The 14723-nt window shown below is 42.0% G+C and overlaps 3 protein-coding genes across 5 annotated transcripts in view; 1 reads left to right on the forward strand and 2 right to left on the reverse strand.

The window, feature by feature from the left end:
- scn8aa (sodium channel, voltage gated, type VIII, alpha subunit a) overlaps positions 1 to 528 on the reverse strand; it is a 41578-nt gene extending 41050 nt beyond the window's left edge. For all 3 annotated transcript variants that reach the window (XM_085345555.1, XM_085345556.1, XM_085345554.1), the window contains exon 1: positions 250 to 528. In XM_085345555.1, the coding sequence (XP_085201681.1) occupies positions 250 to 528 (279 nt within the window). The remainder of the gene's footprint in view (positions 1 to 249) is intronic.
- A 3804-nt stretch (positions 529 to 4332) lies between these two features.
- Positions 4333 to 8866, forward strand: LOC146610326 (transmembrane protease serine 12). The gene is made up of 5 exons (XM_085345378.1): positions 4333 to 4405; positions 5452 to 5635; positions 5772 to 6049; positions 8404 to 8546; positions 8630 to 8866. The coding sequence occupies exons 1-5, from the start codon at positions 4333 to 4335 to the stop codon at positions 8864 to 8866; spliced, it is 915 nt and encodes a 304-aa protein (XP_085201504.1).
- Positions 8867 to 10513: 1647 nt separating this feature from the next.
- Positions 10514 to 14723, reverse strand: part of dip2ba (DIP2 acetate--CoA ligase B (putative)a) — a 47731-nt gene continuing 43521 nt past the window's right edge. The window contains exon 38 of the mRNA XM_085345003.1: positions 10514 to 14686. Coding sequence (XP_085201129.1) covers positions 14434 to 14686 — 253 coding nt within the window. The 3' untranslated portion in view covers positions 10514 to 14433. The remainder of the gene's footprint in view (positions 14687 to 14723) is intronic.

Raw genomic sequence — 14723 nt, forward strand, 5'->3', positions numbered from 1 at the left:
CACTTGCCAAATGCAATATTAAAGGTTTTTGGGAGGAATATTTTGAGCATTTTGGAAGCCTGAGAGCGAGGGACAAACATCAGAAACATTGCACTGCACCAATATTTGCAGCAATGACAGTCAGATACTTTGTTTTAGAATAAAGCCAGCGCTCAATTTGACTAAAATCATTGTTGTGTGTGTGTGTGTGTGTGTGTGTGTGTGTGTGTGTGTGTGTGTGTGTGTGTGTGTGTGTGTGTGAATACTCACTTTTTGAGAATTCACGTAGAATGGGTCCAGATCCTCCAGTGGTACCGCCGCCATTCCCTTAGGGATGTCCCCATAGATGTAGGGCAGGCTCTTCCCAGCCTCCAGGTCACTGTTGGGTTTGGGCTTGTTCTCGTCATCGTCGTCACGGTAGCTGCTGTCCTGCTTGGGTGGCTTTTTGTTCTTCTCCTCTTGGATGCGCTGCTCAAGGACCACCAAAGATTCTGGAGTAAACTTCCTGAAGCTGTCAGGTCCTGGCGGTGCAAGAAGGGGTGCGGCCATGTTTTCATCCTGCAGCTACTTAGTCTTTAGGTTTGTACCATCCACGGTAGCAGCTCTGCGGGAAGCAGGAGGGGGGAATATAACATGAAATGACGTACTACAAAAATGGTGGCCTGAAATTAACAGTTAGCTGGGTGCCCATTTAGAAAGATTACAGAAAAAGGAGACAATACAGCTGCAAAATGTTATTTTATGCACCAAAAGAACAAGAAAATGTTGAGATCTTGTAATGTTAAATATATATATATATGTGTGTGTGTGTGTGTGTGTGTGTGTGTGTGTGTGTGTGTGTGTGTGTGTGTGTGTGTGTGTGTGTGTGTATAAGCATTTGCAGGCTAACAGATCTCCTCCATCTAGTTTATCTCCATTAAGGAAGTGAGCTGAAGAGAACCATTAACAGACATTTGTTAAATGATCCTCTGAAGCAGCAGAGTGTGTGGTTGACTTAAATAAAGAGAATATTTTAGATAAGAGTGTTAAAGAGCAACGCATAATGGTTATTCTCATAAGATGGGGGAAATATCAGATAATATACTGAGGAAGCCTTTTGGATGAGAGGTTTTCACAAGCCTAAAGAAGCCCAGTTGCATTCTTATTTCAAGCTTTCTAGTCAACCATGACCTGGATGACTGTGAACCTACACAGGCAAATGTGTAGGTTTATATAAAAACATGCATATTCAGTCATTTCCAACCTTTGAGGACCTGTTTTACCAAGAAAGAACTCCAAACCAGTGGTATATGCTTCAGTTGATGAATATGGTCGGTTTTGCCATTTCAACTCACGTTGTGTTGTTTTATTGGTTACATATATTTGCGTTGCCATGGTAAATCAGATGTTGCACAGGTTAACAAACAAATATGTAAATATTAAAGAAGATGTATTTTATAATTAATTGAATGAAGACCAAGTTCCACCTGCACAAAAAATCAAACCACAGGTTTAAAAGTCTCACCCCTCATGACTCTGTTAAACAAAAAGGCTGAGAATAAAAGGCCTTACAGTAAAGGCTTTCTCCAAAACGCAAAGAGGGTAACATGACAAATGTTCAAGCTGCAGGAACACCGGGCAGTGCTGAAGCAAAGAGGAAGGAGCTGAAATTAGAGTTCAGTTAAGCCAGACTTGAAAAATTAACGAAATCATTAGAATTTTTGGAGGATTTCTAAAACATCGCCCTCCCCTCTCTTCGCCCTGTGTTCCACCTGCTGCTGCAGCGCAAAATCCTTTCATTTCAACAGGAGCAAGGTGTCTGCAGCCTGAACAGGACAGGCGGCCATATTTGAGTCAGCGGGCCCCGTCACTTCCCTGCCTCCCTCTTACATAACAGCGTCTAATTGAAATGTTCGACGCGTTAAAGCTGGCATCACACGGGAAAGACTCCACTCTGCGTGTCCCGACACTCGGTGGAAAAAGCACAGGAGACGTGAAGCAGGTGAGGCGAGAGGTCTGTTTTAAAATGGACACCAGAACCTCGGAGCCTTCTGCTGCGAGGCTGGCGCTGTCCGCTTCAGCACTGCACGAGCTCATATTCATACACGTGCGCGCGCACGTGAGTGCCTACAAAAAAGGTGCGGGGGGGTGCACACAACCCTCCGTTCTTTTCTTTTTTCTTTTTCTTCCCCGACACCTTCAGGCCTGTAGTTTATCCTTCAAATCTCCTCGATTATTAAGTCGTGGTGGCAACACTCGTCTCGTTATCTGTCCCATCGGCTGCTGCTTACATCTAAGCCTAGCAGTGCGATCAGTGTCACACAGAAACGGAGAACATTCTGGCATCTTCTCGGTCAAATCAACTTGTTTCCTAAAGGTTTGAATCAGAGAGCCACTGCGTTTCCAATCTATTCCTGTGCTGAGCTTCACAGAGAAGCTGTGGGTTATACTGCGCAGTGAAGTGGCCCGCTACAACCAAATTGGCCAAAGCTGTATTGCTGCAGTGGGAGGTTTACATGTTAAAAATTGTCACGCTGAGGTAAGCACAACCGTGGATCAAAGTCACGAGTGTGATGTCGATGTAAAAATAACAATCAGGTACATTTTGTCCTCCCTGTGAAACAGCAAACACGGTTTTGTTTTTCTTGGGGTTTTTTGTCCTCTCCGGGATGTTCTGTGCGCTTTTGCGCGTTGTCTTCAAGGATCTGCACCACACCCGTGAAGCCATGTCGACTGCCAAATCAATAAGGCTCTATCTGTGCACAAATAACCCAGGCTGAGAAGCTAAAAGTAACACACAGTCTGCACCACGGCGTTAAACACGACGATTAGAAAACAGCAATGCTCATGTCACGCCAAAATCACCTGGAGGAATGCAAATTTCCCGTCTGTTGGTGATGGAAAGAAGATCGGGCTACTTACATAGCATCAGCCCCTTCTTGAAGCCTTGTGGGGTTTCAAGTGCATCATCCTTTAGTCCGGAGGATATAAAGAAAAAAGCCCAAATTAAAAATAAAAACCTACAAAGTTTTCTGGGCTTCGAAGAAGTCAGACGGCGCCCTGCCTGAAGCCTAACCTATGAGACATTTTCTCCTCCCTCCCCTGTTTTCTAATCAGTACCTCCGATCCTCGGTGAAATGGTTAATCTGATAAATTCCGACAACAACTGGCTGTTAAATATATTTCCCTCCCTCTTCGCACTGGTTCAGCCGGTAGATGCCCATCGAGCGCAGACACCCTGTTTCGTCGCGCTCGCTCCCCCAAAAAAAGATGCGGGGCAGTGTGCAGCTCTGCGACATTTAGGCTACGCAGGGATAGCCTACCGACGGAGAGAAAATCTGCCCTCACCTACCGACGCGCGCCAGGCTTTCCCCAACGGTTACAAGCGAAGGATACTCACTTCGTAAGCGTTACAATGAATCCAGAGAGCCGTTGCAGGACTGCAGATGTGAAAAAGCTTGGGGAGAAACTGCGGTTGTCGCCATATTGTTGCTGCTACCTTCCCCCTCAGCGCGAGCGGTTTTCCTGCATAATTGATGACTCTCAGCAGAATGTGAGGGAGTGTCGGAGAGCGCGTTTCGTAAAATCGTAAAGGTCATTTAGGCCCGCAGACTCCAAACCCCCCCAGTGAGCGCCTCACAGCACAGGATCAGGGATGATCCATGGTGAGAGACTGTGCGCAGAAAACACGCTCAAGGTTTTTCTGACAAAACGCATTGGCTCACTGTGTGAGCACTGTGTGTGTGCAGTGTGTGTGTAATGTGTGTGTAATGCAGGAATTTATCATGTGTAGGCATTCAAATAGGGGAGGCCACTACATGTCTGAGATATGGGAAGAAAATAATAGTTTCTTGAAAGACATTAAAGCTGATGAGTGAATGAAAAGACAGTTACGCACACGCGCGCGCGAACACACAACTAACGCCTTAATTGTTTCTCTTTCTCACATGTTCAGTGTTATAAACATTTGTTCACTTATCGTCACATACTTGCAAATATATTATTTAAGCCGAGCACCTCATCTCCAAATGACTGTTTTCACTTACAGGCCTCCTCCAGCACTTCGCCCTTTAATAGCACAAATTTAAATGCAAATAGGCAGCTCTTAATCCGGTAACCTGCCCTCTGTCTTTTTGCTGTTACGTAATGCGCGAGCTCGCGTGTGAATCAATGCAAACGGAGCCTCAAAATATATCAAGAGCTTTCACGTTTCTGTAGAGTAGCTGCTTTTCCGTTAAAACTTTTTTTACGCAGATCAAAAGAGCTGAACGTGCACCTGACGTCATCGGTGGTCGGAACAGTTTCTGTTTGCGATCAAAAATACACACATATATATTTATATTTACATTAATGAAGGAAAAGAGTTGAAACTAAATGGAGTTAAAAGGTTTTCTCCTGTGTCTGAACGTCTGCTATTTGACCGCATTATCCACTTCGCCACAGAAGAGTGAGTACCTGCAGAAGTTTTAGTGTTATTTCTTCTTTTCCTCCACTTTTTAGTAAAGTATTCAGCCAGTTTTTGATTATCAGTAACTTCAGATCCTGTTTTGCGGGGGGGGTTTGGCGTTTTTTTGTTGTTGTTTTTTAGCAAAGCCCCTCTTTCTTGGACCCGAGTGTTATTTAGGTGAATTTTTCTAATTTTCTAATGAACTAATATAAGTTTTGTTTTGTTTTGTTTTAAACAGGTGTCTCAGTTCAGCTTTTTGGCTAATATTGAGCAGCTAACTTTACTGGGTCCATGTGCTGACTGTGACTCAGCACTTTACCTGATAAACATTTTATTTGTGTTATGATATGATGAAGTCTCAGTGATACACTCAGTTCACTTCCTCGCTGAAAATGTACTTTCTTTGTTTCTTTACTAACAGAAAGATTAATTAGCACATCACCCGCAGTTTTGCACTTTAAGAAAAATTAAACCATTCACCCACTATTATGTGTTATCACAAAAGCAGACAAAAACAACTAATACTACTTTATTCAAATTTTTATATTTTATATATATTCGTTTGGTTTCTATCACCACTGCTGTCACCAAAACCTATATAATCATTGGCTATTTTGGATGTCTGTTGCGATTTGAAAAATATTCGGTAGCACTTTTTAGTACAGCTCGGCAAGAATGTGGTAATAGGGGGGTGAACAGGAAGAAACAAGCAGGTAACAGTATAAAAATAGCAGGTTATTACCCCAGAAAGTTAATGTTGGATCCCTCTCAATAATCCAGTTAAGGCGATATTACTAGTATCCAAGTAATGTCCAAGTAATTAAGGTTAATGCTATTATCATTATATGGTAATAGTATCCTAATATGTTAAAGCGTCTACCTACAAACTACAATATTATTGTGAGACTACGACCAATATGACCTGTATGTTTGAGTGGTGAGTAACACTAGAAAGGAGCTTTAATGTGTTTTTCACATTAAAATGAGAAACACATTTAAAGTTTACGTACAAGTCAACTTAAAACCTTTTTTTTAATCTTTATTAGGTTGTGGGGAACGGCCTCTTTTTGGTCCTCCAGGTGCTTCTCGGATCGTGGGTGGCCGGGAGGCTCCCGAGGGGGCGTGGCCATGGCAGGTCAGCATCCAGATCCAATACAGACACCACTGTGGTGGCACTCTCCTCAGCAGCGTCTGGGTGCTCACTGCCACACACTGCTTCTACCACCACCTGTGAGTCCCTTAAAAGTAACAGTTAGGGCACTTTGCACAGGGGGGGGTCTTTACCGCAACGTTATTGGCGTGAAGGTAAACGCTGACGTATATGTATATGTTTGTTTTTTTTTACACTCTTTTCTTTTGTGTCCAGACGGATCGGCCTGAGCTATTTTCGTGTGGTGGCAGGACTAAATACGCTATCTTCTCCAGGAAATTACGCCCAGGTCCGCTCCATCAGGGGAGTGAAAATGCACGATGGTTACAACATTTTCACATCCGATAACGATGTGACGCTGTTGCTGCTCAGCTCGCCCTTTAAGTTCACCAACTACATCCAGCCTATTTGCCTTCCTGGTGATGTGATCCACGAGGCCATGCTCAACCTCAGCCACTGCTTCGTCAGTGGATGGGGAAGCACCTATTACAAAGGTGGGAAAGGCCAGAGTTACTATTTTAAAATAAGAAAAATTAGTATTTAGTTTAGGGCAGGGATGTCAAACATAAGGTCTGGGGGGCAAAATTGGAGCCAATATGGCCCATTTTACATTTTTGGAAAAAGTGAATTTAAAAATTTTGGACTTTTAAACTTATTTTTATAAGTTTTACAACTTTACATGCTGACAAAGACCAACAGCCACACCCATTTATACTATATCAAAGGAGCTAAGTAATAGATAAACAAGTAAATGACAAAAAAGTTTGTTTTCCATTTTCTACCATAGAAATTTTAGTTCAACAAAAGAACATTTTGGAAAATTAATAAAACCTGTTTGTTGTTTTTGTAAATAGGAAATAGGAGAGTGAGATAGCAGAACTTTTTCTTCAATTTTACACATTTATCAGGTAGAGAAACAGATTTACTACTGATCTTTTTATCTTTTATTAACACATCTGAATGTGGGCTCTGGCAGCTCCTGGCAACACAAGTCAGATGAAAGGTTAAGAAAATGATTGAAATAGCTGAGTTTATTGATGTCAACCAAAGCATGCAAAAAGTGAAGGGGTTCTGAAGTATTTGCAGCTGTAGAATAGAATAGCCTTTATTGTCATTGTACAGAGTACAACGAAATTGGAGTGCCACTCCCTTGGTGCAAGTTTCAATAATAAATATAAATGTAAAATATAAAAAGTACAAAAAAAAAAACAATCGTAAGTACTCAAACAATAGTATGTACAATATATACAGGATAGCAGCATTAATATAATGACAGTATGAATAGCAGCATAATATAATGACAGTGACGGTATGGAATAGGTTCAATTGTTTTTGTGCTTATTTACTACGGTGATAGCTCTGGGAAAGAAGCTATCCCTGAATCTGTTTGTCCTGGTTTTATGTGACCTGTACCGTCGGCCTGACGGTAATAGTTCAAACAGTTGGTTGCTGGGGTGAGAGTGGTCCTTGATGATATTGCCAGCTCTGCTGAGGTACCGAGAGTTTGCAGTGACCTCCAGGCTGGGCAGAGAGCAGCCAGTGATCTTCTGGGCTGTGTTGATGACCCTCTGCAGTACTTTCCTGTCTGCAGCTGCAGCTGTATTATCTGTATGTCCGGTTTTAGAAGTCATCAGTGCATCAGACAAACTTCTCATCCTCTGGAAGTTTAATGTGAGAGCAGGAAAAGTTTACAAAGAGAACGATGAGAAATTTTAGTAAAGGTGAAATGAACTCCACTGGCAAGTGAACTCAACATCTACTTGACTATTATGTGGCTTGCAATGCTGCCTTACATAAGTTCTTATCAACAGAGATAATGCACGTTGCTGAGCTTGTCTTAGCCTTGAAGCCTACCTCATAAGATGAAAACTAGAAAACTTGATGTTGTGAAGCTGGCATGTGCTGATTACCAAAAAGATTTGCCAGGGCAGTTGAACTGGCTCTTGAAGATTCTCAAGAACATCTTGAGATCTTGAAGGCTGCTACTCAAAATACAGCCGGCTGGTTTTCAGAGGATTGTGTAGAAATCCAGAAACTTCTAGAAAGTCAGAACCAGCCTTCCTCACAGTAAAGACCAAAACGCAGAAAGAAAGAAGAAAGAAACACTTGGAGTTCCTGATGCTACAAAAAGAAGGAGAAGAATTGCAGATTCTGTCAGATAAGAACAACTCCCAAGGCTTGTTTGCTGCACTGAAGGCAAACTGTGGTATCCACATGATGTGACATCTGACAGGAGATATGAAGGACACCACTGAGTGATGAAAGGAACAGTTTTAGAACCTCTTTAACACAACTTCAAGTCCCAGTTAGAGCTCGGCTGTGTATATCCATTTCAATGGATGAGCCATAGAAAGCACTCAAGAAAACTAGGAAAAGTCGGGTATCAGGTCAGGCTCTTATATCTCTACAACAACTCCTGGAAACAGAAAAGATCACACTGAATAGAAAGAAAGAATCAGTGAAACGCCATATGGAGATCACTGGGATGCACTCTGAAACCTGAGAAGTGCAGAGTTGTCAAATCAGGTGTTCATGCTGCGCAAGGCATTTGTTGACCAGATTACAGGGCCTCGCAAATAAGGTGGCACATCAGCTTCGAGTTGGGCGGTCACTCAGCGCAACAGATGTGGAAAACTGTCATTTCTAGGGCAGGTCGCACAAGTGTGGCTATCACAGTCTAATCTACAACTGAGTCACAATGGGCTGCTAGTGACCTGTTTTTGAATATATTATATCATGTAGATACTGAAAGCATGATTATTTTCCTCTGTTTTTAAATGTCATTCTCACATTACGTCACATATATTAATAAAGTTTTTTCAAAGCATCTTTGGTGTGTGAACTGCAGGCCCGCTGACGAACAAACTGCAGGAAGCTGAGGTGGAGCTCATCGACAGACAAACATGTAACCGGGTCACCTGGTATAACGGCATCATCACTGAGAAGATGATCTGCGCAGGACTGGAGAGCGGAGCAGCCGATTCCTGTCAGGTGCTGATCCTTGGGTTTTGTTTTTTATTAAGTCACTACGGGCTGGTTGAAAGAAAACTTCACGCTGTTTGTGTCTGCTTCAGGGTGACAGCGGGGGCCCGCTGCAGTGCTACAGCGAGAATCAGGATAGGTTTTATCAGGTTGGCGTGACGAGCTTCGGAGACGAGTGTGGACTTCCTCTCAAGCCTGGGGTGTACGCACGAGTCAGCATTTTTTCAAAGTGGCTGACTGCGAGTCAGACAGCGGTAGCAGCATCTGTCCACAGAGCGAGCACGGGAGTCATCGCAGCTCTGCTCGCTGCTGCTTTGACGCTGCTCTGAAACATCCAGACTGGCAGCAATAAACATCCAAACTAAAGCAAACAGCTCTGAACGCCACACGCTTATTTTTTCATATACAGTTCATAACAACAACCCTGTTAGAGCTGTCAGAGCTTTTTTAAAGGCACAGGAGAGCCACATTTCTTATTCAGCAGCTTACTTTGGAGTGATGGTGTAACTTGTTGTCAAGCCAGAAACGCTCTGATTGTTTCACATGATATCTGTGTTTATTAATTTTCTTTGTACAGCATGTAAATACAGACAGAGACACATGTATGTGATGACATGTGCTTCGTCTTAAAATGAGCTCACATTTTCTAACACGTTGCTTTTGTTATCAGTAATAGAAGGAGGGTTAAGACGTGCTAATAATGGATGGTTTTTATTTCTCTGCTGCAAGGAGTTGTTTCCTTTGGAGAGACAAGTCCATTAGAAATACGAAAGCTGTAATATGACTGAAAGGCAGCTGCTTCCTTGGAATTCACTTTATTGGCGACATTTCCACAACAACTTATCTTGCTTAGATTATCTCATAGAGTTTTTAAGGCACTCAGCAGAAGAGAGAAGAGCTTTTAAACTCCTGAGTGGGTACAAAAAAGATGTCAGAGCTTTTATTTATTAGGAAGACCAGAAGTTTCCCTTTTTTTCCTAATAAAAGCTTTAAAACATCCAGAAAAAAACTTTATTAAGAGCAACAGATTGTATTAAGATGTTAAAAGGCTTAAGTTTAATTCCTGGATTAATGGCATGTCTGTAGGTGATTATATAAATGTATTAACAGCCTGATTTTAACTGATTAGCCTGATCTAGAGTTTCTAGATGGTGTTTTTAAGAAAGCTTTTCTTTTAAGAAACACATTTCCAGTGTCAAATAAAACTAAATTAGTCTGTTTCAGAAATCGAATTATTCTTGCATTAATATATATAAAAAAATAAATGAATAAAAAAAAAAAGTAACTAAATACACAGCTTCTTCCTTTCTGATACTACTTTGTTACACTGCAACAGGCCTAGACTGCTGGGGTCTTCCCATGATGCATTGTTTCTTTTTCGCTTTCTTTGTGTTCTCCACTCTGCATTTAATCATGACTTATTATCAATCTCTGGCTCTCTTCCACAGTGTGGTTTTATCGCTCCCCCTGCCCCTCACTCCCAAACGGGCGTAGCAGAAATCTGCCCTTCCCTGAGCCAACCAGAGGTTTCTTCCTGTTAAAAGGGAGTTTTTCCTTCCCACTGTCGCCAAATGTTTGCCAGTAGGAAGTCGTGCGATTATTGGAATTTCCCTTATATATTGTCGGGACTTTACCGTAGAATATAAAGTGGTTTGACGGGACCTTTGTTGCAATTAGTTGATCATCAATCAACTATTAACTATCTGTTGGTTCAAGTAAAGAAATATCTTATTTTATTAGATGTGAATATTTGTAAGAAACGCTAAGCAAAACTGAAGTGTGGCATCTTAACACCCCCAACACAAACACACAGAGCAGAAACACTGACACCTGCTGGAGGGAAGATGCCATTTTCTTTCTTGTAACAGCAGCTGGTTGCAGATAGATGAGAAAAGAAGAAGTACAAGACAAGTCTGACAAAGCAATTTTTTTATTATTTGACATGAAACACATCCAATGACAGAGTGACAGTGTTTTTGTCAAGTAAGACATGTTGTTGTTGTTGTTAGAAGTTATCGCACCATTAACCAGTTGAGAATGTCTTTGCTGCAGCTCGACGATGCATAGTGAACAGACAGTTGCTGAGGTATACATTGTGGGCCCTTGAGTTTGTGGGGTTTTGCGTTTGCGTGTACGAGTAAAAGATCCTAATTTCATTACCTCGCAGGTACATTTACATTTTGTGCTTAGGATAACTTTGGAGGTTTGAAATGTTCGCCATTCGTCACAACACAATATGAAAACTATATATTCAGAGCGCATTGTCCATCAGATCCCGAACCGATGATGATGCAAGTATGGAGTGACTGAAGACATGTTGGCATGGAAAAAGAATGACTTGGTTTCACACAAAAGGGCATCTTCTTGTAATGACACTGGAGAACAAAACTGTCAACTTTCCCTTATTGAATAGCACCAATGTCTATTGAAAAGGCTTGAAGGCCAACATGAAATTATAAAACTTTATTAAAACTTGTCAGAGTGAAACAGTAGCGACAAAGCAATAATCACACAGCAGCCTCAGAAACCTCAGAAGACGCGTGACTCCAATTTCACTGGCACGCACACACGCCGTCGGTGTCGGTCACCGATTGAAAAGTGGTTTAATCGACGCGCGACAAAGCCGCTCCTACATCAAACCAGCTGCTTGCAGATAAAGATTGCATCAGGAAAATATTGATGAAATCCCTAGAAAATATATTAAAATTCCAATTTTGGATGGAAAGAGTAAAAATACAGTGGAGGCGACATTAAAAAAAACAGAAGAAATAAAAAAAACAAAATAACAGGTTTACCATTTTGGGAAAATTCTTACAAAAGACAAAACTTGTTGCACCATAGAAGCCAAATATCACTGCTGAACACACACGCGCGCACACACACTCACACACACACATAAAATGATATTGGGAAAGTGCACGTTTGTTCCTGCCCACTGAAACCTTTTTTGTTGCTTGCGATGTGGTAACCTTAAAATAATAACAATGCAGAAAATGCTGTCAAGTATGAAAGATCAAGTCAAGTTTTTTTGTTTTGTTTTTTTTTTATCTACAGATTCATTTTCATGTACACATTAACACCAGTAATACAGTATTTGACCTCTAAAATACAGTATACAGACATCTTTATTACTTCACTTTTTAAAGGAGGGTTCTGCAATTTTTAAAAAATCTTTTGAATCACAGGTTTGTTGCGGATTGTTCCCAGTTCATTTTCTTTCTTTTTTTTTAAGTGTTGCCCACATTCAGAATTAATGGATCTGAGTGATGACGGTTATGTTAAAATCAGAAAGGTATGAGCACGAACATAAAACACCAGCCTTCCTCTTAAAAAAACCTTCTTTTTTTTAAAATGTATGTGTGAGTTTTGAGCTACAAACTGGTTTCCGATTTCTCGCTTAGATTCGGTGAAACAGTTCTTTAAATAAGCAATAAAAGTACAGAAGTTCCACAGGTTTAATAAGGCAAAGCTCCTCATTCTTGATTTCTTTGTTTTGCTTTTTTTTTTTTTTTTTTTAAATTCAATGGTCCATTATCGTAAATGTCACCATGGTAAAAGGCACCGACTTGCCTTCAGATTTTCTACATTTATCTAATCAGCTGTGACACTAAATTAAACACGTTCTTTGATATAAGGTGGAAAACTACACACAGACTGAAAGCTAGCAGCTCACTTCAGAACCTCAGACCAAGCCAGGCGAAGCCGAACAAAACGGCCCTTGAACACAGAGAAGTTGGACCTTAAATTTTGTTTAGCGGTTTTTTGGTCTGCTATGGTTTTCAGAGCCTAGAGTGCCAAACTCCAGATTAAGCCTCCGATGTATTAACATCACATTAAAGCCACATTAGAGCTAAACATTTGACTTTATAAAAGAAATTTGGCGACTTCACCCACGAAAAGAAAACCTTAAAAACTTCCCTCAACTTTCTAATTTGAATCTCTCCCTGGAAGTTCCCCATACATGTCGGGTGATGCTGGAGCTCAGCTGCAAGAGCCTGGATTAAATTGGCCTTTGCTATCTCTCCTACTTTCCTAAGGTTACAAAAATGTCCCTGCAAAACTGTCAGACTGAGCAAGCTGGTTGTCATGTACAACCCAAAGAACAAACAATAGTTTTCAGCTCATGAGTCCACAGGATCCAGGCCAAATTCTACTGTAAAGCCTCCCTGTTGCACTTGCTGTGCCAGATTTGTATCCCTGAGGTGTTTTCCTCTTCAGCAAAACTAAATCCAGTCTGAAATGTGTTCAGTCTAACGCACCAGTGAGAGGTGCATTAGCTGTTCTGGGGTGCACAAGGAGACCACATTGAAGGTGTGATCGGACAAATTTCAAATCACTTCCGGTTAGTTCTTCTCATGGGTGAAGTCACAAAAGTTTGTTGATGTTACTTTGTGAGATTTTTGTAAAGAAAATAAATACCCGGTGAGAAAAACTACACATTCACACAGAGACACCAACGTTCTCAAGATATTTCCTTAAAAAACAAAACCTTTAGATGAACCAAACGCTCATCTATACTGGCTATAGCTACATTTGTACAACACAAACAGTGCTGTCATTTATAGTCACACGTATTTATTTCTTTACAACATTTTAGCTGACAGATAAAGAGTAAAGAGAGTTAACTGCAAACATGGGTTAAAAGGAGAAGAGAAACAGAAGGTTGTCTGGGAATAACTTCAGAACATTCTTGGTCTCCCTCATTAACACCGGGTACTTATTTCCTCTTTAAGAGCAGCTCTTGTTGAGCGCCGGGAGGCTGTGAATGCTTTTACATGAGAGGCACAAAAACTGTGACAAAGCCTGAACATTCAGCATAGGCAGCGAAATAACTGCTGTGAGAATCCTTGGCTCGCGAAGCTTGTTTTCGTTTGGTTTCGAGCCCGCATGTAGACGTCACCTGCACTCCCAGCTGGCATGCACACCTAAACACAGACTATAGTTTCGAAAGTTGTTCTGGAAATTGGCGCTTTTTAAAAATAGATTAGTACTATCACAATCATACGAGCTATCTACCCCACCGACTCCTACTCACACCGAAGATGAAGAATCTGGTTCATCTTTACTACTCGGGTTCATGAAGTCTTTCTTTTCCCACACCAACAAGTAATTCAAGCATTTTTTTAAGATATTTTTTTGTTTCGTCATTGTCGACACTAAGTCTGCCAGCAAACATCGCGTGTGATGGAAAGTGGACGCCACTGTGCACCTGGTGGGCAATTGTGTCAGGACTGCCCGCTGTGGGCTGTGCTTGCTTGTGGCGCTTTTAATACTGATGTGGATTTGCTCTTTTTGACAGCAGCAGGCATGAGGGGTGGGGGAGGCAGGAGACAGGAAATCGAGGTGCGAGGACGTAAAGTGCAAGGGGAGAAGTTCCAGTGCACCTTCAAGATTAGACGGGTTTAAAAAAAACTGAAAAATCTGACACATGAGCATGCATGGTTCAGGAGGAAAGCAAAAGGATAGAAAAATGAGGGGAGAATTCCATTCTTCTCTTTCTGGGAGTAATTAAAATATCCTAAAAACATGAGTTTGATTGACGAGGGAGAGGTGGGTGCAGAAAAAAAAAGGATGATGGGATTTCTCCCAGTCGACACGTGCATCTACCTTTCAGGAGCAGAGAAAGTGTCAGGCCCCACAGTAGAAATCTCAGTGAACCTGGACTGCAGCAATCGAGCAGGTGGAAGTAAAGACAGAACAGTTTCTGAGAGGGAAGCATGTTGTCGTTACAGTACTTGAGTCGTTTCTCGCGTTCCCACGCCGTTTGGCATTTCCAATGAGTGTGTCTGAGGTTTTAACTTCGGGGCTGCTACTGTACACGTCCCCAAAGTCCTTCTCCCTCGTTGTCTGTTCTCGGAGCCTGGCTCAGGTTTCTGCATCAGTTGGTGAAGGGTGTTCACATGTTGTAGGCCACGTAGATGGGGTCCAGTTGGTCAGCCAGGAAGGAGTCTCGTAGATGCATCCTCTGCTTCTCTCCCCGGGAGTTGATGGGGATCACCCCCGGGTCCACGATGACCACCACTCCGACGATGAGGTGGTGCTCCTCCAGGACCACGTTGGTGACGAGTGGCACCAGGTCCAAGGCCTCCTGCTCCGAGCCGCTAAGCTCCGCCACCACCACCAGCAGGTTGGTCCATGTAAACACGGCACTGCGAAGCGAGAAGTGGGAAAAGTTCAGGTTTCTGC

This window comes from Diplotaxodon limnothrissa, linkage group LG20, assembly GCF_057381915.1.
Source record: "Diplotaxodon limnothrissa isolate DT_005_m linkage group LG20, D_limnothrissa_male_GT1.1, whole genome shotgun sequence".
NCBI lineage: Eukaryota > Metazoa > Chordata > Actinopteri > Cichliformes > Cichlidae > Diplotaxodon > Diplotaxodon limnothrissa.

Excerpts from the sequence above, each read along its gene's own strand:
- LOC146610326 (XM_085345378.1), top strand. The coding sequence starts at position 4,333 with ATGGAGTTAAAAGGTTTTCTCCTGTGTCTGAACGTCTGCTATTTGACC. Across the intron at positions 4,406-5,451 it reads ATCCACTTCGCCACAGAAGA|GTTGTGGGGAACGGCCTCTT; the intron begins GTGAGTACCTGC and ends AATCTTTATTAG. Across the intron at positions 8,547-8,629 it reads GAGCAGCCGATTCCTGTCAG|GGTGACAGCGGGGGCCCGCT; the intron begins GTGCTGATCCTT and ends TGTCTGCTTCAG.